Source organism: Vidua chalybeata, chromosome 2, assembly GCF_026979565.1.
Source record: "Vidua chalybeata isolate OUT-0048 chromosome 2, bVidCha1 merged haplotype, whole genome shotgun sequence".
Taxonomy (NCBI): Eukaryota; Metazoa; Chordata; class Aves; order Passeriformes; family Viduidae; genus Vidua; species Vidua chalybeata.
In genome coordinates this window covers 94,931,959-94,959,697 of record NC_071531.1, presented here as the reverse complement: position 1 = coordinate 94,959,697, position 27,739 = coordinate 94,931,959, and the positions used below count along the sequence as shown (strand labels likewise).

The window sequence follows — 27,739 nt, the reverse complement described above, 5'->3', positions numbered from 1 at the left end:
TGTAAAAAGCTGAAAATCATATATTAATTGCTAGAAAACAAGGCATTTGAAAGGTCAAGATGAATACACATCTTACATCTACAAATACTATATCAGTGAGAAAGAACAGGGAGGTGCACTTTAGACATGAGGAAAGAAACATAAAGAGGAAAGAAACAGATTGAAAAACTATGTCTGCTGAGAGAAATTTTGACAGAGCATTAGCTGAGAAGTAATCTCGCCAGAAAAAACATCCTCTGAACAAATAAAACCAGAGCAGACAAATTCAAAATTATGTGCTGAGATATAATGGCTATAATTGCATTGGTGTTCTTGTTTATTTTCTTGCAGCTCTTGGAGTGGGTTTTGCTAGGGAGCATTAGCTGGTTCTGGTAGGGGCAAGGACCCAACATTGCACATCACTGGCAGTGCTACTCTGCAGCACAAAAGGGAGCACAAAATAGGAGGCCTGTGGGAGAGTGGCAACACTTCTCTGAGCTGGACTGGGCTCCATGGCTCTGACTACAAGCAATGCAGATAGAGAGAAAAGCTGGCATTGAGAAAGGAGCTATGAGAGTGGAAATATTCATAGGTCCCTGCACCAGCTGCAGGGATGTTCTCAGAGCCCTTAGGCAGCTCATCTGAAAGATTCCTGGCCAGTTTTTTTTCAGTGTGTTTGTCACACAGCATTTAGGAAGCCTCTATCCTGCTCCTGTCAGAGCACTTGGGGTATCCTGGCAGTGGAAGCAAGCAGTGGTGTGGCAGGCAGGCTGTTCAGGAGCACTGCTTTCCTTGGAGCAGGGCTTGGTTTTCAAACCAAGAGCATAGAGGCAGCTACAGCCCCTGCCAGCAGCCCTGCACAGCACAGCCAGCAGCCTCTCTCAGCAAGTGCCTCAGCCCTTGCCAGCTGTTTGTCACTGATCTGGCAGCTGGCTTTGTGCCTGCCCTGCCTGCCCTGCCTCCAGCCAGCTGGCCCTGCCAAGGACAGGGAGCTGGGAGAGGCTGGCTGGGAGCAGAGCAGTGAACATGTCCCACAATGGGCAGAAATGGGAGGATGGTCAGGAGGCAGCAGGGGGTCTTGAGCAGAGTCTGTGCAAAAAGAATGACAAAAACAATATGAAAAAATAGGGCAAGAATGAGAGTATTGAAATATAAGTTTGTCTCCATTTATTTTTGTCATTGCTGGTGAGTAAAAACTTTTTGTGTTTGTGGAGGAAAGAGATGGAGATCTCTAAGACACAGCTCTCTACAGAGGGGTTTGTGCATGGCGCTGCTGCGGACAAGGGGATATCATCTGCTGGAATGTGTTAGGCACAGTAGGACTGACAATTGGTCATATCTTCTGAAAATAATTTTGGAGAAGGAGATATAATTTATGCACTTGGGTACTGCAATGCAATGCCACTCAGTGTGGTATCTGGGTGCATTTCAGCTGTCTTCAGCTTCTGGGACTGGGACATTCACAAGTAAAGTGAGACAAGTGGAAGTTGGAGACAGTTTGCTAGGGAAGACTCGCCAAAATTAGATTCATCCCCTGCCTCGCAGCTCACCCCACCCCCGTGCATTTTTTTAGGGTTTTCACTCTAAATTTAAACATGCACCAGAGAAAAGAAGCAATGAGATCTCGGGGTCAAAGGGTGAACTCTGCTTGTTGCAACATCTGTTCTTGCTTGCAGAGGGACTTTACATGGGTGTAAGGAAGAGAAATCAAAAGAAATACTTAAAAAATGATCATGAAATTCTGGAGACAATAATTTCTTGTTCCTGCCAATTCTCCTCTCCCTCTGCCCTTGCTCTTTTGGAAATCCTCAGTCACATTTTTGACTGAAGTGTAAGAAGTGGATTTGCGGAGACTGTGACAAAATGCAAATTGGCAAAAGAGGGGAAAAGAGATTTTAGCAAAAGAAAAAAAAATCCCATTTTTAATAGAAAAAAAATCAAGCTTCCCTCTTCAGAGGATTTCATAATGGATCCAGCTGAGGGGATGGCATATGGTTTACATAATGAGTTGCAGCTTTATTAATATGGAAAGCAAAATTAATGAGCCAGATGCATTTTTTTTGTGGCTCTAGGTGGAGTTAGGTCTGATACTAGGCTCTTTGATTTTCATGCTTAGCCTGTGTCTTGTCACCCAACCCTCTGAACTCTTTGCCAGGTGCTGGACTGACATAACAGGGTAGCCCTCTATACTAACATCCCCAGCTCATTCACTGATTACTGAATTTCAGAGTCCAACTTAGCCCAAAACAGTGAATTCTAGAGTAAAGGCGGAGCTGGTCTGCAAGATAGTTGAAAAACCCATGCCCCTGTCCCTGGGAAAGCTAGGATTAATGAAGAGGGAAATTTAGCATAGTAGCCAGTGTTTAGAGTTATCTGCAATGTGATTGCCAGGAGAAAATTCAGCAAATGTCTAGCTGATATGGCAGGTGTCTTGACATTCAACACTTGCCTGTTATAAAGCTGGTTAAAGGGCAGGACACAGCTTTGCAGTTCATGTTCATAGAAAAGTATGTAAGATAAGATGGCTTTACCACATTTTCAGGTATTAAAACCTGTTCTCTTAACCCAGAATGGAATTGTTTTCCCTACTTAAATTCATGTTGCATCTTCACTTTTCGTCATAGTCTTGTACTTAGCCATTGACTTCTCTGGGAGTAGACTGACCTGTTTAAAAGCTTGTTTCCAATACAAATTTTTGCTTTGCTTTTGAAGTGTATCATCTATACATGCAGATGTGAAAGAGTTTTATCTCAAGTATTTGATGTTTCAATTCAGACTTTCTGTCTCAGTCTATGAGCTATGCTACAATGAGCAGAATATTTCTCTTTTGCCAGATCAACCCCTCTCAGCATTGATCTTGTAATTGTTGTTAATTTTTTTTTCACAGCTGAAGATTTTAGTTCATTAAAAAGAAATTCCGGTGAGACTATCTGGCAGTTATCTCCTACTCAGCTGGATAGGAAAGAAAGGATTAGCCCATGTTACCTCATTTGTTAACTGTTTGATGTCATTAAACTATGTTATACACATGCGCTGTTCACTCAGTATTCCCCATCCAAACCTTTCTGAATGCCAGGCTTTGCAGTTGTATGACTTGGCTTTTTGGTGTGCAAACATTATGCTAAAAACATCCATCCAGCAAAGTCAGAAATAGCAGTGCACTGATTTCCTCAGCTCTGCCTCACAAAAATCTGCACAGTCCATTAACAAAGTGCATGCCATGATTCCATTTAGTATGGTCCAAATAATGTTTGCTCCATTAGCTCCTCTGAAAGAAATCAGTAGCATGAGTTTAATTTAAATAACACTAAATATGGGTGGAAAGAAATGAAAACAGTTGCATACATTTTCATGTAAGTCAATACTGCCCTTGCTAATGGCAACAAATCCCTTCTCATATGGTGTTTTCAGTGAAGTTTCACAGCTTCACATCTCTGCTGAGGGCCTATCTTGAAAGCCACAGGCTGTGAGGTTTCAATAGAGGCAGAATGAGTCTTTTGTACTGAACAGCCCAAGTAGTTATAACTGGAGATACTTCTACAGAGAAAACAGCAGACTTAGGGGGGTTCATAGTATCACAGAATATCCTGATTTGGAAGGGACCCATAAGGATCATCGAGTCCAGCTTGCTGATCTCTAGCAGGAAGACTAAACCATATAACTGAAAGCATCATCCAGGCGCTCCTTTAATTGTCACTGATGCTGCGACAACTTCCTTGGGAGTTGGCTCTTAGTGACTGACCACCCTCTCAGTGAAGAACCTTTTCCTAATGTCCAGTCTGAACTTCCTCTGACTTCATTCCCTTTGCTCTTGTCCTATCACTGGTCACCACAGAGAGGAGATCAGCACCTGCCCCTCCTCTGCCTCCCTGGAGGAAGGTGTAGTGTGGAGCTCAGCAATGTGTGCTCAGCAATGGGGTCATGCCTCAGCCTGCTCTCATCCCAGCTGAACCAACCAAGTGGTGTCAGCTGTTCCCCATAAGTCTTGTCCTCAAGGCCTTTCCCCATCTTGGTCACCCTCCCCTGGACACACTCTGGTAGTTTGATGCCGTTCTTATACTGTGGCACCCAAAATGACACACAGTTCTCAAGGTGAGGCCACACCAGCGAGGAGCAGAGCTGAAAAATCACCTCCCTTAACTAGCTAGCATTGCTGTGCTTAATGCAGCCAGGATATGGTTGGCCCTTTTGGCTGCCCATTTTGGTTTGACAGTTTTCAGACTGGTACTGACTCTGTGCTACCATGGGCTAAGCAGTTTTCAAGCTACAATTGTTTTCTTGTCTAGGTGCCCTGGAGCAAAAGCAAGGTAGGAAACAAAAAATGCATCACTGAAGAGTTGTTCCTGTATCCTCAAATGCCAAGGCTAAAGCACATGAGTGTAATTTCCCTAGTGGAATCTACTTTTAATGATCATGAACCAATAGGTATAACTAGGAATGAGCCAAACACACAGATTTGTGCAAATGTGCACAGCTACAAACACAAATCCCATTGCTAATGGTGCATTATCATGAGGAAGAGAGGAAGTGGCACTTGGGAAGGCTACCTGTTTGTAATGCTGAAGCACCCATCTTACCTGCCAGCTTGTGTGTTTGGCTACTCAAATACACAGGACCTGAACACTCAGTTTTGTGTATGCTGAGATGGGGAACTAAATATTTTCAGTCCTGTTCCTTGCACCTCCTGAGATGTCCACATCATGGGCAGCAGAGAGGAGTGTACAGCATTTTCCTTTAGACCATCTTCTCGATGGCTGTAAGACTTTTTTTTTTTTTTTTTTTTTTTTTTTTTTTTTTTTTTTTATTAATGAGAAACTGTCTATCCCTAGGTCACTGTTCTGGTTTAATCTTCCCTTGCCTGCACTGCCAAGATAAGCTCCATTTCAGAGTGGATCACCATAAATCTCGTATTTTAAACATATTGACAAAAGTAGAAAAGAGTTGGACTATCTGAAGCATCAGAGAGATCTTGCAATCTCTTTTCCCTTTGGGATAAGTACAGAAAATTTCCTGATCCCAATGAATATTCCTCTCCTTGCTTGATCTCTCATCTCTGTCTATTGTGCTATAACAATCTCTTGTGTGAAGAAATCTTGAGATGTGAGGAGAGATAATAAATATATTCCATGGTTCACTGCTGCTCTTCAAATGATCTCTCTAACTTAGATAAAGTGGTGTGATTATCCTTTCCCTGTAACTCACCCTTTACAAGTCCCTGATACATGTGTTTATCCAGGTTGCAAAATGGCTGAAGTATATGACAAAGAAAAACATATGATTGTCAGTGTCTTAATGCAGGGTAAAACATGTAGAAATGGAATGGAGAGATGGAATCTTGGAATAAGAAGTTGATATTTTCAATCTTTTTCACTTGCAAGGTTTTCTTAATGTAAAACAGAGACAGCAAATTTGATTTTTTTATTGATCTTTCTCTATAAAACCAGCTTGTTTAATTTCTCAATTCACAAAACTAATCTTGGAGTCAAAACTGGGAAGACCAATTTTTGAAACTTCAGAGCGCTTTCTCGTAAAAGTGGCTAAAAATTAATTCTGCTTACTGGTATGTTCATTCAGTTGTTTACCATGTTGTTCAGTACTGAGTAAGTGTGGATGCACATGCTAATGCAGGACACTGAGTTTTGAGGGCCTTGACAGCTTTCTCCCAGGAAAGCTACTGAGAAATTGCCCCAGATTGCTGCTAAACAGAAATTCTTGCTGGGTAGACCTTTTAAAAAGTCATTAGGTGCTATAAATAAAGAACAGCTTTCACCAGTTGAACACTGATTTGATTTTAGCAAAGTCTTAGCTCAGCACAGGGATATTCTTATGCAGAGTTGGAAAGCTTCATCAGCTGTACCTTGGCGGGATTTTCAGTATTTTCCACCTACTTTTTAGACCAGCAATGCTCCATCCTGTGTGACCTTTTGATGTGCTTAACAATTGAAAGTAAATTGATAATGTGAAATGAAAGGACAAAATGATAGTTGAGAGTCGTTAGAGCCTGAGATATGGGTTAAAAAAGGGTGTGATGGGTAATAGTCAAACAGTAGCTTTTGTGCTGGTATAGCAGAAGAAAGTGAAATTTGTATATGACGCCTTGCAGAAGCCACACAGAGGAGAAATTCACAGCCTGAGCTCTGTGGGCTGCCTGCAAGCTTTGGAGCCAGAGCTGACCTGAAGCTCCAGGCTGCCATGGAAGCTGCAATGGCTGAGTGAGCTCCAGTTTGATCTCAGGTGTCAGCTGCACAGAGAGCAACACTGAGAAATGCACCACGACAGCTCTTTATGAGCTTTTTTTTTCATTCTTGTTGATATGGTCAGGCCTAATGGACTGATCTCATGAGAAATATCTGTGGGGTGGACCCCCTGAAGCACCTCTCAGTGCTGTAAGTAGAAGTTGAGAACCTCTTCAGGTGCAGTTTGAGGTTTGAGCTGCCCTGAGAACCAAGCAAGGAAATGTACAGACATGGGACTTGCATGTTGATTTGTGTGGTCTAAATATCATGTGAAGGTCATGTGCACACATTGTAGTTCTCCTTTCGCTTCCCTTAATTCCCTTTGTCACATCCTCTGAGCTTCTCACTGGGTGTCCTGGGCATAGTTTTTCTAAAAAATGCTTATTTTGTCTCTCCAGATCTACTACTAAAATTAATAAATTTTTTGTCTGTAAAATGTATTTAATTTTCCCATGACCTCTAAATAAGCTGGTTCCATTTTAGGCATTTACTCTGGTTGTCACAGAATGTCTTATATTGAGGTAACCTCTATGTGTCTCCAGTTTACGAGTCAAGTAGAACCTGGGTACTCAAGGTCCCCCCTGAGCTTCCTTTCTTTCAGGCAGAACAACCCCAGCTCCCTCAGCTGCTCCTCATAGGAGCTCTAGACCCTTCACCAGCTTTGTTACTCAATGAATGTTGCTCTTGTCTGGCACCCTTTGTCTTTTGGGAGCTTGCAGGATCATAGAGCAGCTCCCCTGTGAATTCAGCAAGCAGTTTCCTTGGCATCCCTGTTATGAAGAGTGGAACTACCACCTCTAACTCCTAGCATGATAGAGACTTCACTTTTGCACGTCAGAAACAGCACAATATTTGCTTTGAGAACTGGGCTGCCAGTCTTCTAACTGGGATTTCAGAGGCTTGAAAGTGTGAAACCATGCATGATAAAATACTAAGCCTGACAGCATCCTGCACTTCTGCTACATGTAAAGAGAAGGATCTTCCCCATTTGCTTACTCAAAAAATTTCCCTGTGCAAGAAATATTTTTAGCAGCATTTTATCTGCATGTGTTGGAAGTGGTTCACATATATTTTATCACTTCTGTCATGTAGTGATTGAATCTGTGGCTGAATCTATGAGCAAATATTGAGATATAATGAACAAAATAATATGGAAAATATGTTTGAGCCATTAAATAAAATTGAGAACTGGATCTCACAGTGTAAGTCTGTGTTCTGTGTTTGCCTACAGCAAACAAGCAGGAAAGGCAAAGCATTCATGTGAAATGTGGATGAAAATAATTCAACAAGGGTTACTGTAAATACTGTAGAAAACCTCTGGCAAAAGTGGATTAAATTCCTATTACAGAGAGATTCTAAGTGCTGCAACACTAAGACATGAAATAAAGAGAAGCAATAAAATAGTTTGGCTTAATAACATTGAGTATATGTTAAGGAAAGAAGTATGTCTGTATTTTGTACCACAAGTATCTTCAACAGCTTTTAGGGAGGATACAGAAGCTATTTCCAGTCTTCTTTCAGGGAAGGAAAAATTCTTTGCAAATTAGGCTACACATTTATTTCAAGCAGAAAAGCACATATTTTTCAAGAATAGGTTATTTTCAAGAATAAGTAGACATCTCTTTGTTTCCAGGTTCCACAAAGCCAATATACCGTTTTTTTCCTATTTCAAAAAAATTCCTTTTCTATTGCATATGTATAAAGATTTCTATATATTTAATATTTCCAAATATCCAAGGGAAAGTCCAATATTAAGAAAATAATGCCTGTTTTTTTTCTTCATAGTTTAACAAAACTGCATAAAATCCCTTTTCACTGCAAAAAATTTCCTCTAGGTTTTTTTTGTTGTTATTGGGGTTAAAAGAGTCAATCACTCTTTTTTTGTTGTGGGTTTGGTTGAGTTGTTTTTTTTTTTTTTTTGCTTTTTGGTTTTTATGAAGCATTACATTCATTGCAGTACCTTAACTATTTAATGTTCACAAAGGAACTGGCTTACAGTCTAATACATGGTTTTGGTAGGGAACTATTAGAATTAACTGGAATTACCAGATTCCTTCTTTGAAGACTTACAGATGCTGATTCCTTCATAGGACTGGACATGTTCTTTATTTTTAAGAGAAAAGAAGCACTTAATTATGGAAGGATTCCAGCTGCATTTTGGTAGGTTTTTTTTTTTGTTTTTTTTTTTTTTTTTTGTGTGTATCTGCTCCCTGTTATGGCCAACAAACTGAAAATCCATCTAATTGATGTAATATGAGATGCAGAATACATCCAAAGGATATACAAATGCTACTTAGGGAGATGCATGCTCTGCATCCCAGGCCACTGATGTGAATAAGTCAGCCATGGCTGACCACAGCATCTGCTATGTGAGAGCAAAATGTGGCAGCAATCAAATCTTGTATGTAATTTTATTTTCCTAATCCTGAATATAATGAACTCTTCTCTGTACACTTTTTCATCTTTGCTTATTTTCCCTGTGTTCTTCTACACATAATTTAAAAATGAAAACATATGACTTACAGCCAAACTCTGTCCATTTACTCAGCTGTACCTATTTAATCAATTTAAATTGGAAGGAGAGTTTACCAACTTTCAAAAATAAATCCAGGACCAGTGCAGAGCATTGTATAAATAGAGGTCTACTTTCATTTTAGCTCCTAAAAAAAAAAAAAAAAAGAAGAAGAGGAGAAAATTTTACTAAAAGAAAAAAACGAAAAAAAATAGGGAACATGATGGTTCTTTACTTGGATTCTTTGTCTTCTAAGGCCACAACAAAATTTAAAAGCCCTGAAACAAAACTGAGAGTTTATATTAATGGCTTCTGGCAAACTGTCAACTGATATTAACTTTATCATTCAATTCAATGTCAGTTAGAAAAAGCTTCAGGATAGGGCATTTGAATGTTAGAATCCTGATTAACAGATTAAATGAATTCCACTTTATCTTTCAGCCCAGTACTGTGGACTAGGACACCTGACTTACTAATCTTCTCTGACTTTAGAGTAAGTATCACTGACTGCAGCTTGGACTCAGACCTTCATAAGACAGCTGAAGACAGCATGGCAGATAGATTAGCTGCTGTTTTCTAGCAACTATTTTGTTATTTTGGCTTTGGCTGGCCAGTTTAGATCTCATTAATGCTAATACTGGAATAGGCTCATGATACACTATCCTAATTTATGTTTCATGTGGACTGAATTTTCTCAGAAGCAGAGGTTGTTAAATATTTATATTATGTTAGCATTTAATGTCGCTTAGCTCTAAAGGCCTGTCTTGCTATCTCTTGCAAAAATATTTAGTTCATGCAATCCTTCTCCTAAGGTGCTGCTGCATTTTATCAACAGCAGGAATAAATATACTTTCCAGTCCTGGCCAATGACTTGCTTGTTAGTAAATACTCAGTCCCATTTTTGAATCTGAAAGTTTTAGATTTTGCCAAAATACCAGTAAGTTTTGATAATTCCATTGTTAAGAAGACATTGTTTCATAACTAACATTGCAAGAAGGTTTGCAGTTTTCTCAGGGATGTTTTTTTCTATGACAGCCACTTCCAAGTTTCAGATCCCTTAGGATTTCAGATGCGCTTAGAATCCAAATGCAAAGCAGAGGCTTTCATGCAGGTGTGTGAACAGCTGGTGCAAAAAGCAAAAGACCATTTTCACAATCAATTTTGGCTTATGCTTGGAACAGGAGCATGGAAATAAAAATACATGGAAATGTATAAAACTATTCTGAGGTCAAAGCATCATTCTCAAATGTCCTTTCTTTAGATATAGGAGGTTATTCCTAACAGCTTCATTTCTGTAAAGAATTACCACAGCATTGAGACAGGTGCTATTGTGTCAGGACATCTGTAAGAGAAAATTCATCTTGGTATGAATTTTGGGATGAGATTCATCATACCACCTTAAACTGTCTCTACTTATTGAGTTAATCACTCTGAACTCTCTTTATAGACAAAAGAGAGAAACAGGCATTTTAAACCAGCAGATATTTTTTTAAGTGTTTGCCTTAGAACAAGAGGAATTGTGGTCTTGCAACTCTTGTTTACCTCCTTTGGCAGTGAAGGGGACCATAATCTCTGCTGTGGATGTAGCATCTGAGTTGTGCAAACTGAGTCACACCTGAGCACCTTCTGCTTCTTGCTCCATTGTCTATTCCCAAGGACAAATAGGTCACAGTGTATTCTTTCCATTCACCTTCTGTTTCTTGATTGATATGCTGCTAAAAACAGATGTTTGAAGATATTAAACAGGTATTTCCTACGATTCAGATTTGTCTCTTGCATGTCTGGTAAATGAGATCTGCATTTTCATCAGTGACAAAATCTGGTTTTGCTCTTTGCTGTAAAGCTTCTCTAATAGGTGCCTGAAATGCTGGTCCTGTGTAGAGTTATTTCTTCCCCTCCCTCTTTAAGGAGAGTAGAATGTGCTGGTGAGGTCATTATATTTGATTAAGATCCATTATCAGGATGCTTACTTTATTCCTGTTAAGTCTCTTGCAGATGTGTGGCTCCAGATTATCACATAACTTAAAAGGAGTCACATTGTGATCTTTTCAGCTTTAGACCATTCTGCATTAAAACAGAATTGCTATGCCTCACCCCAGAAATGTATATTTCTCGCCAGCCATGTTCCAGTCATATAAAACACTGAAATGTCTTTTAAACATTTTTGCCTATTCAGAAAATTATTGCAAAACTGTGCTTCTACAGCACCTCCTACCTAAGAATGCCAGAGCCCTTCACAGGCATGAATACTTGAGAGAAAAGGAAATATCATACTCAAAAGGCAGACAATGCAGGAAAATGCTTTATGAATTGACAGAGCTCACACAGCAGTACCATCATGGTATAACTACTTTTTGCATAAGACTCTTTTTTTTTGGTGTCCACTCCTGTGCTTTAACCACATCAGCCCATAGGAACACATTCTTCTTTCTCTTCTGAGAATTGATTTATCACCATAAGTATGGTTTATTACACAGCCTCATGCTGTAAATCTTTACTGCTCTAATGGCTGATAGAAGTCTGGCACTGCAGTGAGTTCCTGCTCATTTACTCCCTGGATATCGGGTACACTGCTGATGTGAGAATGAGCTTCCTGGGAAGTCTCTCTTAATAGAGAAATGTGAGAATCAAAGAATTCAATTCTGCTGGGATTTTTCCCATTAATCAGGGGATGGTTTCACCATTTGAAAAACTCTTTGTTTCCTTCATCTTCATTTTTATTGCATCCCAAGTTTTACAGGGAAGCTTTTTTTAAAAAATAATATAAAAACAGAAAGCAAAGAGCCAAACAATAACTGTGCACTACTGCCTGCGTAGAGCAGTTTCTTCACACAGTGACACAGAGCCAGTCTGCTTTAAAGATGTATACAGCTTCAGGCCTACTAAATATAATTTGTCTTAATACAGGCAATAATCAACACTGCATACATCTGTGAGGGGAGGAAGAGGGCTGGGGAGACAAGAGATCCCACATATCTTTGAAGATGATTTCTGTAGTCTCATTAATTTATTTAGGGGCTTGGAAGGGATATTTAATTCACTATAGAAATTGCTTGACAGTGCAAGCAAGACAATTCATAAGCAGCCTGGTATTGTAGAGTACTTTACAGTTCTTATGTTGAAGGTGCCCCTGTACTGCAAACTACTGTCAGTGTGGAGAAGAGACACAGTAATGTGAAGGATGATTCTTGGAGGGTGTGTGTGAGTGGAAATAATAAATGTAGCTGCAGCCCATATAGCCATGCCTGAGCCAGCTGAAAATAGGCTGGTTTGGGTAAGGCTGTCCCATGTCCACCCCAGACTGAAAGCTGAATGAGCACAAAGGAAAATGGCGATGGCTTTTCCTTCTCTGCTATTTGAAAGAACACCTCTGTAAAAAAAAACACAAGTTAAAGCTCATCTCCAGGGAAGCTGACATAAAGCTGTTCAGATCTAGAGCGTATTTCTTCCATTAAATATGTATTATAGGATACTACTTGAGATTGTACTTCAAAATGTTTCTTCTGTGTTCAGATCTGTCTTTGGGCTTTAGGAATAGCCCCCCATTACCTTTCTCCCTCAGCATCTGCTTTCTCTGGGAACAATGAAACTGGCCTTGACCTCAGCGGGTGCATGGGAGGCAGGCCCATTCTCATCATATCTGCGAAGGGACTTAGGAAAAAATCCTGAAAGACACATTGCTATGTATACCATAATTCAGAAGGAAAATCTGTGGTTCTTGACCCTGCAAGCAGAGCCCTGTGTAACCAGGTAATGTCCATGGTCAGAGGGAAGGATTTGCAGTTTTTTACTATAGAAAAGCTGGATCCTCTGGTAGCCAGACTTTTCATAAGAGAAGGGGTCTCCCTCTCCATCTGGAGATCTCTTACAGGTGATGAGTCTCCTTAAGGAGATTTTTTTTGCTGAACACTTCTTTAAAATAACCTTTTCTTTCCCTGCTTTCAGCTGAGCTCACTGTGGTTTTCAATTTGGTCCTGCCTGAGCCCAGACATACTGAACATCTTGCTCACATTAGGTTGCCCTGTAAAATAAAGAAGTGGGAGAGTGTTGAGAGTGAGTTGAGAAATAGTTCAGAGAAAGAATTTAATGAGGGAGGCTTACAAGTAGAAGGCTGAAACCTTGTGAAGGGTTAAAGTCTTTCTGGGGCAGAAGTGTTTGAGAGTGGTTGTCTCAGGATAAGGGCTGCATTTGTCTTCCCATTGGAATCATTGGAGCCCCATTGCCTATGGATGGTAACAGCAATGCTTACCTGTTTGTGAGCAAGCTTAGTTCTCCACACAACATTTCTGTGTAACAGTTTTTGGGTTCTGTTTTAAGGCAAACCTTGTATATGAAATAGCAACTTTCAGAAATCGAAACCTCCCATTACTTCTAAAGAAAAAAAAAGAGTGAATTGGGTTCATATTAAATATACGTTGGTAGAGGATTTAGTATGGAATGCTAATATCCCCTCAGATTTATCCTTATTTCATGAACCATCATGTCAAAACATGAAAAAATGAACAGCCACGATAGAGATTGCATCTTGAAGTGAGAGTCATGAAGTTACAGAGAGTCATTCCTGATATTCTAATTTGTGGAAGACTCATTACCTGATGTAGAGCATCATATGTAGGCATATCAGTAATTTATTTCATTTTCTGCATTAGTTTAGTCATGCTTGTTGAGCACCACCGCTGCTGGAAATGTGCAAACTTCCCAATGTTCAGAGCTTGTACATAAAATGGTATGTGTAGCATGCAAATTATAAATATGAAGAACAAAATCAACAAAGGTGTGTGCAATTCTTTCTATTTTTGGTGTTCCACCCAAACGCTTGTTTGTCCTTTCCCCAGGACCATACTACATGCCCATATTACATGTCTATGTTGTGTGTGCCCTGCCCAATAGCACTGAAAGATGCTAACTCTTGACAATTTGAGGGCAGACACAGGAGCATCTGTTGTATGTTGTGGCTTCTTTTTTTTTTTTTTTGATGCCTGCTGATAATGTTGATACAAATACTTTGATCTTTAAGCAGTTTGACTTCATGGAAGAGATTCTGACCGTGTGGATATCTAAGTAATTTCCATCAGCTCATAAATCTAAATAATTTTCAAACTCTCCTACTGGTTTTATGATCTCCTCTATTATAGAATCTGAAGTATTTTTCAACTCTTCCACATTTCTGGCTAAGTCTTTGGAGAAGGTGAAAGCTGAGCCTATACTGTCCTGTTTCTGTGGCAGGAAGAGCACACACAGCATTTGTAGGCCTGGGCAGATGAAGATGGTTTTCACCTTCTTTGTTCTTGTGCAGATGTTTGTCATGCTTAGCATCCATTTTCCTTTTATGCCTTTATTGAAAACCTCCTCTCCATACAACATAAATTTTGTAGCCTACTTGAGCTTTCATTGATGTTGCAAAGGTCTTCCCATGGCAGATATGAATAAAGGACCGATACTTTAATATTTTTTTTAAATAACTCCTGCGGTTTAGGAGAGGCTTATTGTTACCATTGGAGTATAATAAAATCCTCTTTTGAACATTTTTGATGAAGGGTGAACTCTTTCCATTACTGAGTCTGTGCAGTACCCACACAGGCATCAGATCCTGCTCAGCCTTCCTCAAAATGCTCTTGACATTTTAAAAATGCTCTGGTTTAACGACTCCCTCACATCAGATCAGCGCCTTACAGACACAACTCTGGGCTTCCTTTCTCTGATAAAATTGCTATATGAAAAGATGTTTCTTCCAGACTTGTTAGATTTCTGAAAATTTGTGATTTGTAGAAGAAATTCCACTTTGCCAGAAGTGTCCAGATTGAACAGAGGAGGAAGGAGAGGAGGAGGACCTTCACACTTACCTCTCCTCCACTTCAGAGTTCCATGTTAGACACTGAGTCCTTCTGGTCTCATTCAGACCAAATGCGAGTTTTGGCCAGATTTTCTCAGTAGAATGGCTCCAAGTAGGGCTATTTCATTGCACTGAATGTCAGCGGGTTGAAATTGCTGAGGCATCTGTCAGAGAACTGTAACTATGGCTGCTTTCCTCTTATCCAAATCCTGCGTGGTCGGCAATAGCACTTTGCAGCTGGAAGGAAACAAAGAGCCATTACTTTCAGTTCACGCTCCTGATCAGGTTATGTATTGATAGTTTGTGCTAGGAAGAAGGGTTTATGAGTGCCTCTGGCAACTGGTGGTTTGAGCTGTGCACCTATAAATTCCAAGTTGGCAATATCAAACAAAAATTATTCTCTGGCTATAGCCTGGGGTAACAGAGAGTGGGAAAAGCCAAGCTGCACTACTAATCCATAACCACAGAAATTACCTCCATTCCAAAACAAACACAACATAAATTTTTTAAAGCTGGTCAACACAATATATATAATAAAATGTCAGTAGTGTAATTCAAACCAACCTTAGAAATTGTGATATATTGCTTTTGGTCTTTTATGCAGTTCTGTATCAGATTTAACTAAGAACAAATGTTGACAACCATTTTTTGAAGTTCATTCTGCCTAATGAATATTATCACCAAACCATTCTACTTTGATGACAATACTTGTTGAATTATTACCAGGCAACACCTACACCCTAATGTAAATATACTAATTGTAAATAATTTTTTTCTCATTTAAAATGTCATAAACATTTGTGAAACTCAATATAATTATTCTGTTGTTCACAGTGCTACAGCTGAGAGAAGACTCTAATGTTAGAGATTTGGCAGCAGTTGCATTTGAAAAGCGATAAACCCATTATGTGTTTGGAATATATCCCCCCATCTGCTGACAAAGTAAAATTATAAAAAAAATTGGACTAAAAGAAAATGTTTTTAATAACCAGTTTTCTTTCCCCCAACAATAAAATAAACACAATCTAACAAATAAAATATACAATAGTTTACAAAAGACAATTTTTACAGTTTCAAGGGAGATTTTGAAATTTTCTCTGTGGATTTTCTCAGGTATTTCAGGCAGGTGTTTGTGCTATGGGTAAGGCTCACTTGCTATAATGAATTTCATTTTGTGGGAACCTACTTATCTCACACTGCTTAGTTAAATTATTTAGCAAATTAATTCTGCTTTTTCTCTAACTCTTTGCTGAATCTGTGCTCCATAGCTAAGGAACAGAAATTGGGATGCTGTAAGAGCTGCATGATTCATAAGCCAATTGAGTTTAAAAAGCAGTTGCAAAATACAGAAAATATGTGGTATTTTCAGACTTCTCATTAGCGCATGATGCTGTGTTTTCATTTTTGTCCTTTGATAAGCATCCTGTCCTTAGATCAGAGACCTGTTGGAACATGCTGAGGCTTCTCTCCATTCCACTTCTCCCTTCCTCTGCCCAGGTCATAGGTCTGGCTGCAAATATCTGCTGTAGCCACTGAACTCCCCAATGTGTTAAGACCTTCACTTAGTTTTGAATTATCAGAAATTGCACAAGCTAAGGACACATCTCAAGCATGGTCCACAAATGCCAGGGAATTTTTCTGCCTATTACTGGTATCTAGGAGCCACTTCTTCACGTCATCTCCAGATCTTATTCTCACTTGCTTACCTTTTTCAGAAGGCTGCTGAACTCGTTGAGTACCTTCAACAGGATTTTGGTGAATTTAGCACTTATTCTGTAGCCATCATCTTGTGGTTTGAATTGCTGTATCCCATGTAAGGGATTCTTTGTTCCAGGCAGGTTGTATGAAATCACTTTTGATTCAAATCAGGATACGGTAAAATGCAAATCCATTTATTCATTTACAACATACAAACAAAAATCACAGTTTGTTGGGACCACAGGAGACAGAAAATCATGCTGAAACTACCGTCACCAAGTTCCAACCAGAAAACCCCCTCTCCCTGTATTTACCTGACTTGAAGTATGCTTGATATATTACTTTGTACACAGCCAGTGGCTCAGGTTGCGTTTCCCAGGGACAACCCATTCTCAGCAGAACATGCCAAGTTTTTTAGCTCCTCCCACTCCTGAGGTCCTTTGTATTTCTCCTCTCTTTCATTTTCCCCCATTCTACACATTATCTGCTTCAACACTGTTCTGGGTATAGCTGTAACACAGCTGAGAGATGATGGTTGGACTGTGTGACTAAGCTTTAATACATCCAAAGAAATCATCTAATCAAGAATGAAGACAGTGGGGTACAAAAAAAGAGGGAGAAGGTATCTCTTTCTGCTTCCTGATTCACTTTATCTGACAGGTAGGAGAAGAAGCCACACCTGCAGGGCAAGGAGAGTCCAAATTTGTCAGAATCAAATGGATAGGAGGGACTGGATGATCAACACTGGTTTATAATGCATTAACTTCTATAGATATGAGGCATTTCCTTCTGAGCCAGTTACCCCAGGCTGTATTTGCTACAGGTGGAGAGAAAGAAGTATGTATCAGCACAGAAAGATTTCTCTCATAAAGCATCTTAGACACGTAAGTCAGGTATCTCAACAGTTCAGATGGCTGCCTCTCCACAGGTGTCTGTTTACATATTTCCTTTTGCAATAATGGTAGCCTTTGGTGGCCTATACAGATTCAGATATTTGATCTTGGACAGCTGAAGCATTGGTTGAAAAATATCCTGTATTTAGTGGGTGCCTTTCCATGCAGAGCAGGTCTCAGCCTACGGACTTGAAGCCCACTTGTGTGTTGGTAAGCGGCTCAAAGACATGAACTCACCTCAATGAGAATCAGTTCCTTTGGGGACGCACTAGACAGGAATCAGCGAGCTTTGAGTTTCAGTCTTCAGGAGGTGTTTTTACAAGATGGTACACTTCAAATGCTAATGATTATATGATTTAATTCAGTGGGGTCACACCAGACTTTTATTAGAAATTCAGACTTCAGCCTAGTTGTCTTCTCTGCTGGAAGACACCGAGAAAACTATGATAAATTAAGTGTCAAGTATGATATACAGATAAATGTTGCCATGAAGTGTGTTCCTCTGGAATTGAACCAGGCTCATAAGCCAGTGTAGCACTGTAAACTAGATTTAGTAGTGGTAAAGTCAATTCAAAATGTCTCTTTTGTATCTGAATACCTGTCAGTCTTCTTTTGCGTAAGATCCGTGTGACGATAACTTTTTGAAACATATGAAACAAGTTTAAATTTTCAAGAAATATTTTCTTACAATTATCTTGTAAGTTGGTGTAATTTTCTACCATAAATAGCACTAAGCTTAAGTGTCTTGTGTAATAAGTGTCTTGAGTACCTTTAGCCTTCACATTCTCAGTTGCACATTGATTTTTAGTGTAGTGGATAGATAAGGAAAAGTGAACTTGTTTGTGAAATCAAGGAATGCATCTGGTCTTTCCTTACTTCAGATATGGTCTTTCTAGGAAGCATTTAGCCTAACATTACGAGGTGTCACTTTCTACTTATCAGCTGGAACCGGCATGAAGGTGGGCTCTCCAGATCCACTTCACAGTCACAGTGACTGGTTTCTGAAAATAGAGAGTTCAGTCAGGTGATTCACTCAGGCTGTTATGACAGCTGAATTCTTATTTTCTTCCCTGATTTCACAGCAGTCTCCCTAGATAAGGCTTTGAAAGACAGAGCTAATAGGGTGCTTGTCAGCAACATGGCTTTACTTGTTAGGAAGCTGGGGGCACTTGTGTTACTCAGATGATGGTGGTGCTGCTCCCTATTTCTTTCATCTGGATATTCCTGCTTCAGGGAACAGAATATTGAACAGCAGTGATTTATATGATTTCTTCAGGCCAACTTGATGCCTTTCCTTTAAGAAGAGGGCAATGTGGTGGTTTTATCAAAGCCTTGGAAAGCCATGCCAAAGGATGGGTTGTCCATTCTTATCCCATGAGAAAACAGGATTGTTGAAGGAACTGGCTGTCGGCTTGCAATTCTCCATGTTTGTTTTCTGTCTCATATGACCTGGTTGCTGCTCAGATCATGCCCTCTTGGCACATCTAGCATTACCAGGAAAAGTCTTTTGAAAATCAGAAATATATAAACTATCTACCTGCTGCCTGACAAATCTAGTTTGCTGACTTTTGAGTTTGCTCCCCTTAATTGTTCATCACCCTGAAAACAATTTTTAAAAATCCTAAAAAATAGCTTCATGAAAATTTTGCAGTTTTTGATAACCCCTACACTTCTGCAATAAAATCAGTAAGATTGCACAGGGTTTTTCTAGGCAACTGCCAATCATTAATGTAGATTTACTGACCTTACAACTTTTGAGTGAACTTGGCTTAAAAAAGTGCCAAGCCATATAAATTTACCTGTTTGATAATTTTTTTTTTTATGAAGCACATCTTTGCAACTGTGGGTGTATAACTAACAAATATAGAGGCCATCAGCTGGAGTATTTTCAATAGTACATGTGGCTTGCCAAATCTAGAAAACTTACACAAATAGAAAAATAATTTTACGTGGTTTTATTTTTGTTTCTGAAGTTTGGGTTACACCTATTAGGTGCAATTAGATATGGTCTCTCTAGTAACAGCTATTTTGAACAATAATAACCTTAGGGTGCAGCATCGCTTCTTTGTCTCTGTTTTGCTGAATTATATAATAAATATATTATAGAAATAAGATTGCACAAAATGTGCAAATAGAAAGAATGGTAGAATTTCAAATGAGCTTGAGATTGAAAGTTGTTTTACCAAAAATGTGGTTTTGAGCTAAAATTGGTTGAATACTATCAGAGAATACAGAACAATGAGGATATTGTGTTTGATATACTTTACACATTTAGATATAGTTTACACATACCAACTTAGACCTAAGTGATTGAAGAATCCTCAATAGCACACAAATGGATAAGTGGTAGATAGTCAAAAATAATTGCTAGTGAAACCTGGGTTTTTTTCTGTTGTTGTAATAAACCTTATTTAGCTGTTGTCTGTACATAAAGAGAAAGTATTTGTATAAATTCCCCCTGAAGTTCCAGGGTTTTCTCAGACATGTAAAAATTATTTTTTCTTTTATAATGTTTTTCCATGCTTAGAGAAGATCTACTTTATAACAGAAAATAATACTTACTACACTTACTACCACACTATGTTGAACTCATTATTTAGAATTGTATGAGATGCATTTCAAAATCCAAGTTTTTCATAAAATCTCCTCTGTCCAAGTGTCAAAAGGCATTGAGATCAATATTAGACTGAAAAATTTGAGGTAAAGTATTCTAAAGTTCACTGAGAAGAGAGTGTTAGACAAGAGCGACCCCAGTGCCTCCTAAACCAGTCTTGCAAATGAGTTATTCTAGGCTGCAAAATGGTTGTATGCATTTGCTAATGATCGTCTGTTGCCAACTGTGTGTCACTCTGGACAAGCCCAGAACATATGCAAAAGCTCTGCAGTCAATATACGTCGTCACTGGCACTTAGGATACTCATTAAACTGGAAGATATATTCTGTTTTTTGGAATAAAAATTCTTCTGTCTAAAATGTTGCTGTATATTCATCTGTTGTGACATTTATACGATTGCCTTTTATATCTTCATGGTTTTCTCCCCAATAATATATTTTCCAGTCAACCACTATGTACCTTCCTGTGAGTTTTATTGAAGAGCTAGGTTTGGTACCTGCCTGTAAATCCACGAAAGCTGTTTTGTATCATTTACTGCAATGCTTGGTTGAAATGCCAGCCTGTACCAGAACACACATAACTACCTTAGTCCAATAAGGTCCAGCTGCAAATGAAGGTTTAGGTGGACTGTAGGTGTTGTCCCTCTCCTGCCCCTGGCATCTCCAGGAGGTATCCAGTGCACAAGGAACACACTTTTTAATATGAAATGTCTCCATCATGTGCTCAAAATTGCTGTTCTCTTCCTGCCTTGAGTGAGAACATGGCTCCCTCAGAGGAGGGGTTTGAAGCCCAGGCCCCTCTTCCCCTACTTTCTCATGCTATTGGCTTGACGTGTATGGGATTAATAACCAGATAAAACTGAAGGAGCAGAGGGGGTGTCAGTAGTAATGTGATTTAACTCAGGACCCTCTTGCCTCAGCCCCCATGCATGAGGGCCATTGGTGCCACACCTAGGCAGGGAGCAGCTGGTGCCTCTCACATGTCACAGCAGAGTCATGTGATGGCTTCAGACAGCAGCACCCGCCCGGCCCAGCCAGGATTACACCTCTGCTGCCTCCAGCCTCCCCTGCAGCCCGGGGGAGAGCAGGTGTAGCCAAGCACCTCGCCTGGCCCACGGCACTGCTGCTCCTGGGGATGTGCAATGTCTTCCACCGAAACTTGGGGTGTAGAGGCTGAGACAGTAGGGGGAATCCTCCTCATTTTGACCTGAAAACTGAGCATGTTTGGGATGCAAATGTGAAATCAGTCCTTGTAACATATTTGTCGTTGTTTTCAGGAATTCCAGCCCATCTGATATAAAAAACAGTTTCATTAATCAGTCAAGCTAGCTCGCATCCTTTGACAAATTATCCACACCAGAGGACATAAGTGTTTCAACTCCAGGACAAACTGAGCTCATTCTGCCCACTGGTTGGTGGCATTTTGATCCTCTGAAACAAGCTGAGGACTCTTTATAGAAATTCCTCTAGCTTGGGATGCTGTTACACAAGGCAAATAAATTACCTGAGGAATTTTAAAGGTGGAACTATATTAGTCTAGAAGTTCCCAGTGAAAATACTATATGTGTCACCTATCCCTCCATGAAAAATATAAATTAAATAATAGGGACTACTTAACTTCTATATGCTTGAGGTTAAATTTTCAGCTAGTGTAAAATGTCTCAAGTCAGTGTATTCTGTAGTTTACCTCAAAGAGTTTAAAGGGTATGTATGGTATCAATAATTCTTTTGAGTTATTGATTTTTCCTTTTTTTTTTAACTGATTAAAACTACAAAATCCTGGCCAATATAGTAAAAGGAAAAATGAATCAAATTATGACAGTCTTCATTGTGACATTATCCTATGGAAAATAGTAGTTTACAAGTAATTTATGGATTAATTAAAATAATGAGATTATTTACTATCACAATAATTTGTTAAAGATAGACTTGATAGTTTTGATGAGTTTTCAAATGTGTAAAAAGAATAACAATGATTTCATGAAAGACATCCAACTAACATTGAGTACTCTTTTGATGAAGAACTAAGAGTCACTTCCATGTCAGTATCTCAAAAAATAATTGTTTCCAGTGTCCAAAATGTGGTTGCTCATCATGGACAGACCCATAAACCAAGCCAGCTGTTTGGCAGATTTTCATCTATGTAAATCCTTATGTAAACTAATTATATGGCCACAGCTTATAAACTTTATAAGAAAGCAATCACCAGACTTGTTTTTCTTATTGGTTTCAGATATTGAAACTTAACTGTAGATGTTGCAAAATTAATCACTAAGCTAGGGAGTCTATAAACTGTACTAAATTGCATAGGCATATAAATGTCCGGTCCTTTTTTCTGCTTTAAATACCAGCTTTAGTCCATTCATTTTTAGAGTTTGGATGTAACACACACACCCACACACCCAACACACCCACACACACCCCAAAGCCTAAATAAAACCAGTCCACATAAACTGCAGCTTTAAGGATCCAAATGAAATATTCATATGTACTAAACATCTTGTATCAGGAGGTGGTTTTCTTGATGTTGTCATAAGTCAGCCCTTCGTTCCTTGTGTCTGCTTCAAATACTTTTATCCCTGGGAGCACGAGGCTTGCTTCATCCTGCTTGCTTGTCACCAGGGTTGATGAATTATAAAAAGCATTCTCCACAACTGCTGCTCACAGGCAGCACTTTTAGCTCTACACACAACCTGCAAGGTTCTCTATCAACAAATTATTATTTATACAAAACTTTCCCAGTAAATTGAGCCTCTCTTTTATTATTGCTCATGCAGAGAAAGCAGCATTCTCCTCAACAGTGGTAGGATCTGGACGAGGAATACGCCTCGCAGCTCTTGCGTCATTTCTCCTGGAAGGCAATGACTTGTAGTCCAGTGCTTAACAGAAGATGGACTGGCAGAAAGGCAGCCAATAACTGTGCATTATTTACATTGTAGGCATATTTTAGTTGCACAGCTGTATCCTTAAAGCTGCATCTCCCTTAGCTGAGAGATTCGTTGTGTTTAACTGGTTTGGCCAAAGCTGCTTCATGTTCCACAAGCAGCTATCAGGGTTTCCCTGGGATCAGTAACTCAGATTTCTAGAGAGAAAAAAGGCAAGATTTACTGTGTCACAGAAATGGGCAGCTGAAGCATTGGAAAAGATTTGTGACATAAACTGGAGATCTGTGTATATTGTCTGTTTACTATAAGAGACCCTGAAATAGATGGGTGTACACTAATGTATTTAAAATAAAACAAAGGAATTTTAATATCTTGGCACACTTATTATTATTATTATTATTATTATTATTATTATTAGTAGTAGTAGTAGTAGTAGTAGTAGTAGTAGTAGTAACGTTAAATTATTATTATTATTATTATTATTATTATTATTATTATCTTTTTTATGAGTCTGACTTGTCTGGGTACCCCCACCTATGAATGCAATAGAGTGAGAGTATTTTTTTTATTCTTGTAAGCCATGGCAAATTTCTCATGTAAAGGTTTGCATGGGCACAAAAGCCTCTAATTTGTGACTAGATTGTATTTAACACCATGCTGAGACACTTAATGAAAAAAACAGTATTAATTAAAAAAATAGCAATATCCATTTTCTATTTAATTGCAACGGTGCATTTTTAAATCAATTTGTTGAATAAAATACAAAATTAGGGGTGACACTTGTATAATGATGGAATGTTGTTGTGACATATCAATAAATGGTTTCACAGGACACTTAACATAGCAATCCTCTCCTCTCGCATATCTCCTACAGCTTCAAAACAATCAAGTTAGGTCATTATACTTTCAAAGGCTGATTGATATAAATAGATACCTGCTAAAGTGTATACTGTATTCTAATAAGGTTCTCAAATATTGGCTTTTGTTCATTTTGATGATTATTTAAAGAACAATCTTTCTAAATTTAAAGGAAATTACTAGGGCAACAAACTGAAATGTTGGTTGCTATTCTGCTATTGAGAATTAGAAAACTTCTGTGAGGTTTTATTTCTGGGAGGAAAATATTTTGCTTACCATTGTTACCTTAAATTAGACAACTGACGTATAGATATACATATGTCACCACTTACTTGCTGTAATCTTTGTAGGGTCCTCAGCAGTTCCAAAAGGTAACTTATCCCCCCTGTTTTGTTATGCTATACAGGCAGTGTATATCTCTAACTTTCAATGCCCAAAATAAGATTAAATTTATTCCATGTTATCAGATATTGAGAGATATCCAAAATTTCTCTCATCAGATCTTTGCTCTCTGTGAGGTCTATTACATACAATTATTTCCTGCTCATAAGGATCCCAAATATCCTTAAAATCTTAGATTTTTCTTGTTCTTTTTTACTTCTGCTCACCAAAGTAACTTTAGTAGCTTCTCTCATGACAATCAAAAGAGTTGCAGAGGTCACTCTGTAGCCTGTGGGGTTTTTTCCCTGAGACCCCAGGAAAAACAACCACCCAGAAGTGCATACCTTTGGCATATAATTAGCACATAAGAATTTCTCAGAAATAATTGTTTGTTCATAATGATAATGGGAATGCTTTGAAAAAAGTTGCATTGGAATGAAAAACAATCACTGAATTCTTTGCATATTTTATTTTTCTTTTTGATTTCCAACTCACACACATCTGGCATATTTTACATCTTTGCAATAAAACATGGTTACAATAGCTTAAGGAATTTATATATCCAAAATATTTCACCATGATCTCAAGATGAAATGAACTTGTCTTCCAGATGTTCAATAGTCTCCCAATTCTAAACTACAAACTCAAGATATTGCTTACAGACAGGTGATGAATAACTTAATCATTACGTTGATCCCCATGATTTCCGGACCTTATAAATACAAACAACAATGAAGAAGGAAATTCAGGGCTAAACTTACTAATACAAGGTGGATAACAAATAAGTAATCACATCAATAAATAATGATATGTTCCTGGTGCAAAGTGCCAATACAAAGAATCCATTATCTTTTTAAATAAATGACTGCAAGTGAGTGTAAATTCTGAGAAAATTACATTCCTGTTACATGCCTCATAGCCCTACCGACACAATATGTACATCTATGACAATACAGTCACCAAATATACAAAGAAGAAACATGAATTAAAGTGTATATACCCCTGGGTGTGTAATTTGATCAGTACAATGTGCAGAAAATTATTCTGATAGTTATCATTACAGTATTGTAAAATATGAAGTGCCTTAGTCTGAGTGGCTTCAGGTGAGATTTTCAGAAGAACTGAAAAGAACAACCTCAGTCACCTTTGAAATGAAGCTAAGGCTGTCAAATAAACCAAGCTCCTCGGATTAAAAATAAGGGGGAAAAAAATCAGTGGGGGCTCTCTTGCCCATGATTTATATGCCAAATGTTAATAATCCAGAAGTATAGCACTTTGTATGTATTGGGAATCATTAAGCATTACAAAGCATTAAACTGAACTTCCCTCTTTTCTCCCTTTCTGTCTAGTCATTAAATTTAAAAGGGAGGAAATTAATTTCTACTGTATAAAGTATAAATATGGCAAATGATGGCTTTTTATCCAAATGCTTTGTGAGCAGAACTCCACTTAAGAGGGGTAAACTTTAGATTCAAAAAGTGAAAAATGTGTTGGTGAAAATGTCAGAATTACCGTTTGCTCCCAAATTCAACCCTTTAACACAAGCTGTACCCTTAGGCAGATCTCCAGTCTGATTTGTGTGAATGCACCTGTTCCTTCAAGACATCAGGTTTAAAGTACATGCAAGTTGTAACTCCACAATAAAATTAAGAAACAGTTTTGTTCTTTATACAAGGTTTTACTTTTACAAAAGTATCCCTTTAAAGTTAAGATGTGCATCTGATGTACAAAGTATCAAACATATTTTTTTTTAATCTCAGCTTGAAAAGAGGCTGGAGATGGGATGCATGTTAGGTTCAAAGCCTAAACATTGAAATAACTGGACACAAGGTTTCCCAGAATTTTCAAAAGTCTCTTGTGGCGCATCCTACTACCTTTTCTCAATAAACAAAGATATATGAAATAATTACCAAAACATTTCCTAATTCATATAATTTACATGATACAAGCTTGCTTTTCAGCAGCTGGTGTTCAGTTGTGAAAAAACACACAAAGTAAAATGGTTGCTGACTACAATGTACAGCTATTGCTGGGTGTAATGGAATGTACAACGGAGGTCAATGCAGACGTGGTTTTCCACCAGAGACTACACCTTTCTTTGCAGCACTTGTGCTCTCAGCTTTACCTGGGCTTTCAGTTCTTCACTGCGCTTCAGTATCTGTTCTGATGTTCATAATGCCACCGGTTAAAATCTATATTAAAAGCTACGATGCTGCCAGAGGCCATGCCAGTAATCAGAGTTCTGAAAAAGATATCAAAGATGCTGATGTTAATTCTCTTTTGCCTTCTTGAGCTATGGTTTTTCATAGACAGAAAAAAGCTAAAAGAACAAGGCACTTTTTGCTATACTGTCTGAAGTTCTTAAGCTTAGCTGAAAATCAGAAATGTATTTCAAACTTTTGCAATTGGTTTTAAGGCATTTAATAGGCATTACTGTACTCTGATCTAATCTGACTATTCCTTTGTTCTTAAGTGCAATTTTAGTCATATTTTGCTAGCCAAGTGTATGGCTTACTGACTTCAGTGAAATAAGACCTCACCTTAATGTTAAGTGCTTCCATTATGAGACTCAAGTATCAGAGAAAGTGTTGAATCAGATAAATTAACAACAACTAATTGTTTCTTACGCATCCTGTTAACGACTCCACACCATATACTCGAAGTTCATAGCGATATATACTTTCTGAAATTTTAGTATTTACATACAAATATGAATGACAAATTCACCTCTGATCATGAGACAGATCCATAGCTCTTATGCCAGCATCACAGCCAGGGTAAATATAGAGCTGCTTGAAGTCACAGGCCTGCCATACTTCCACTACACCATTGTCTCCTCCTGTCACCAGGTTCTGCCCATCACTGCTCAGGAGGATGGCCTTAAGGAGAAAATGAAAAATCCCAAGCACACAGTTAACTTTTATAGAAATGGATCAATATTTAAAAAACTGAATTTACTTAAAAGCATTTCTTATGTTCTGCCCACTTAAATTTAAAGCAAAATGCTTCCTCTCCTCTTTCTCCCTAGTCTAAAAATAAACAAACACATTTTGTATAATCAAATTTTAAAGACAATTGTGTGGTATTAAACATGATAGATAACGAGAAAGCTCCTTGGCTGAATCTGCCAATACTTGCATTCAGCACATTTCTACATACCAGAATTTGTTCTACAATACTCTGTGTTATCACTACAACCTAAAGCACAGCAGTGGTCTGCATTCCTAATGCTTCTTCAAGTGCTAGTGACAGAGCAGAGCCCTGCAGGCATGAATTCATGTCTTGGCTAATAAATGAAGAATGAGGACTTTTCTGAGCATTTTGTTTCAAAGACATATTTCCTACTGAAATTTAATTCCAAACAAAAATTGTGGGAATATTGTGGGCTCATAAACTATTTGTTCTTATTTATTCTAGATAAAGCTTAAGTGCATTTTGATATTTGGAGATGGTGATGACAGAATATGTGTTTGAATGGCTTAACCAGGAGGCAGCAATTTTATATATATGATGTCCTCTAAACCACGCAGCAAATAAATTCCACTTATTTTAATAAATAAAGGCAACACACAACAAATGTTTGTTTGCATTTAGATTTACCCTGGTTGAATCATTGATCTCCATCTGAGCTAAGAGTTTGCCATTAATGCTGAAATTGCTGAACCGTCCTCGTTCATAGTAGATGATGCAGTGACCTTCACTAGACACTGAAATTAAGCGAGGGTACAGGCAGTTTTCTGTTCCTTCCAGGGCTCTCAGCAAGTCTCCAGTAATTGTGTGCACTAGGCAAGGACCTTCTGTATACGAAAACATAATATATCATACATTTGCTGTTTATACAAACGATATAG

At 38.4% G+C, this 27,739-nt stretch overlaps 1 protein-coding gene across 2 annotated transcripts in view; it reads right to left on the bottom strand.

Moving 5' to 3' along the window:
• Positions 1–24,338: 24,338 nt before the first annotated feature.
• The window catches only part of NBEA (neurobeachin), a 454,830-nt gene continuing 451,429 nt past the window's right edge, over positions 24,339–27,739 (bottom strand). For both annotated transcript variants that reach the window (XM_053932002.1, XM_053932009.1), the window contains 3 exons: positions 27,489–27,685; positions 26,616–26,767; positions 24,339–26,130 (listed from right to left, as the gene is read on the bottom strand). In XM_053932002.1, the coding sequence (XP_053787977.1) occupies positions 26,040–26,130; positions 26,616–26,767; positions 27,489–27,685 (440 nt within the window). In that variant the 3' untranslated portion in view covers positions 24,339–26,039. The remainder of the gene's footprint in view (positions 26,131–26,615; positions 26,768–27,488; positions 27,686–27,739) is intronic.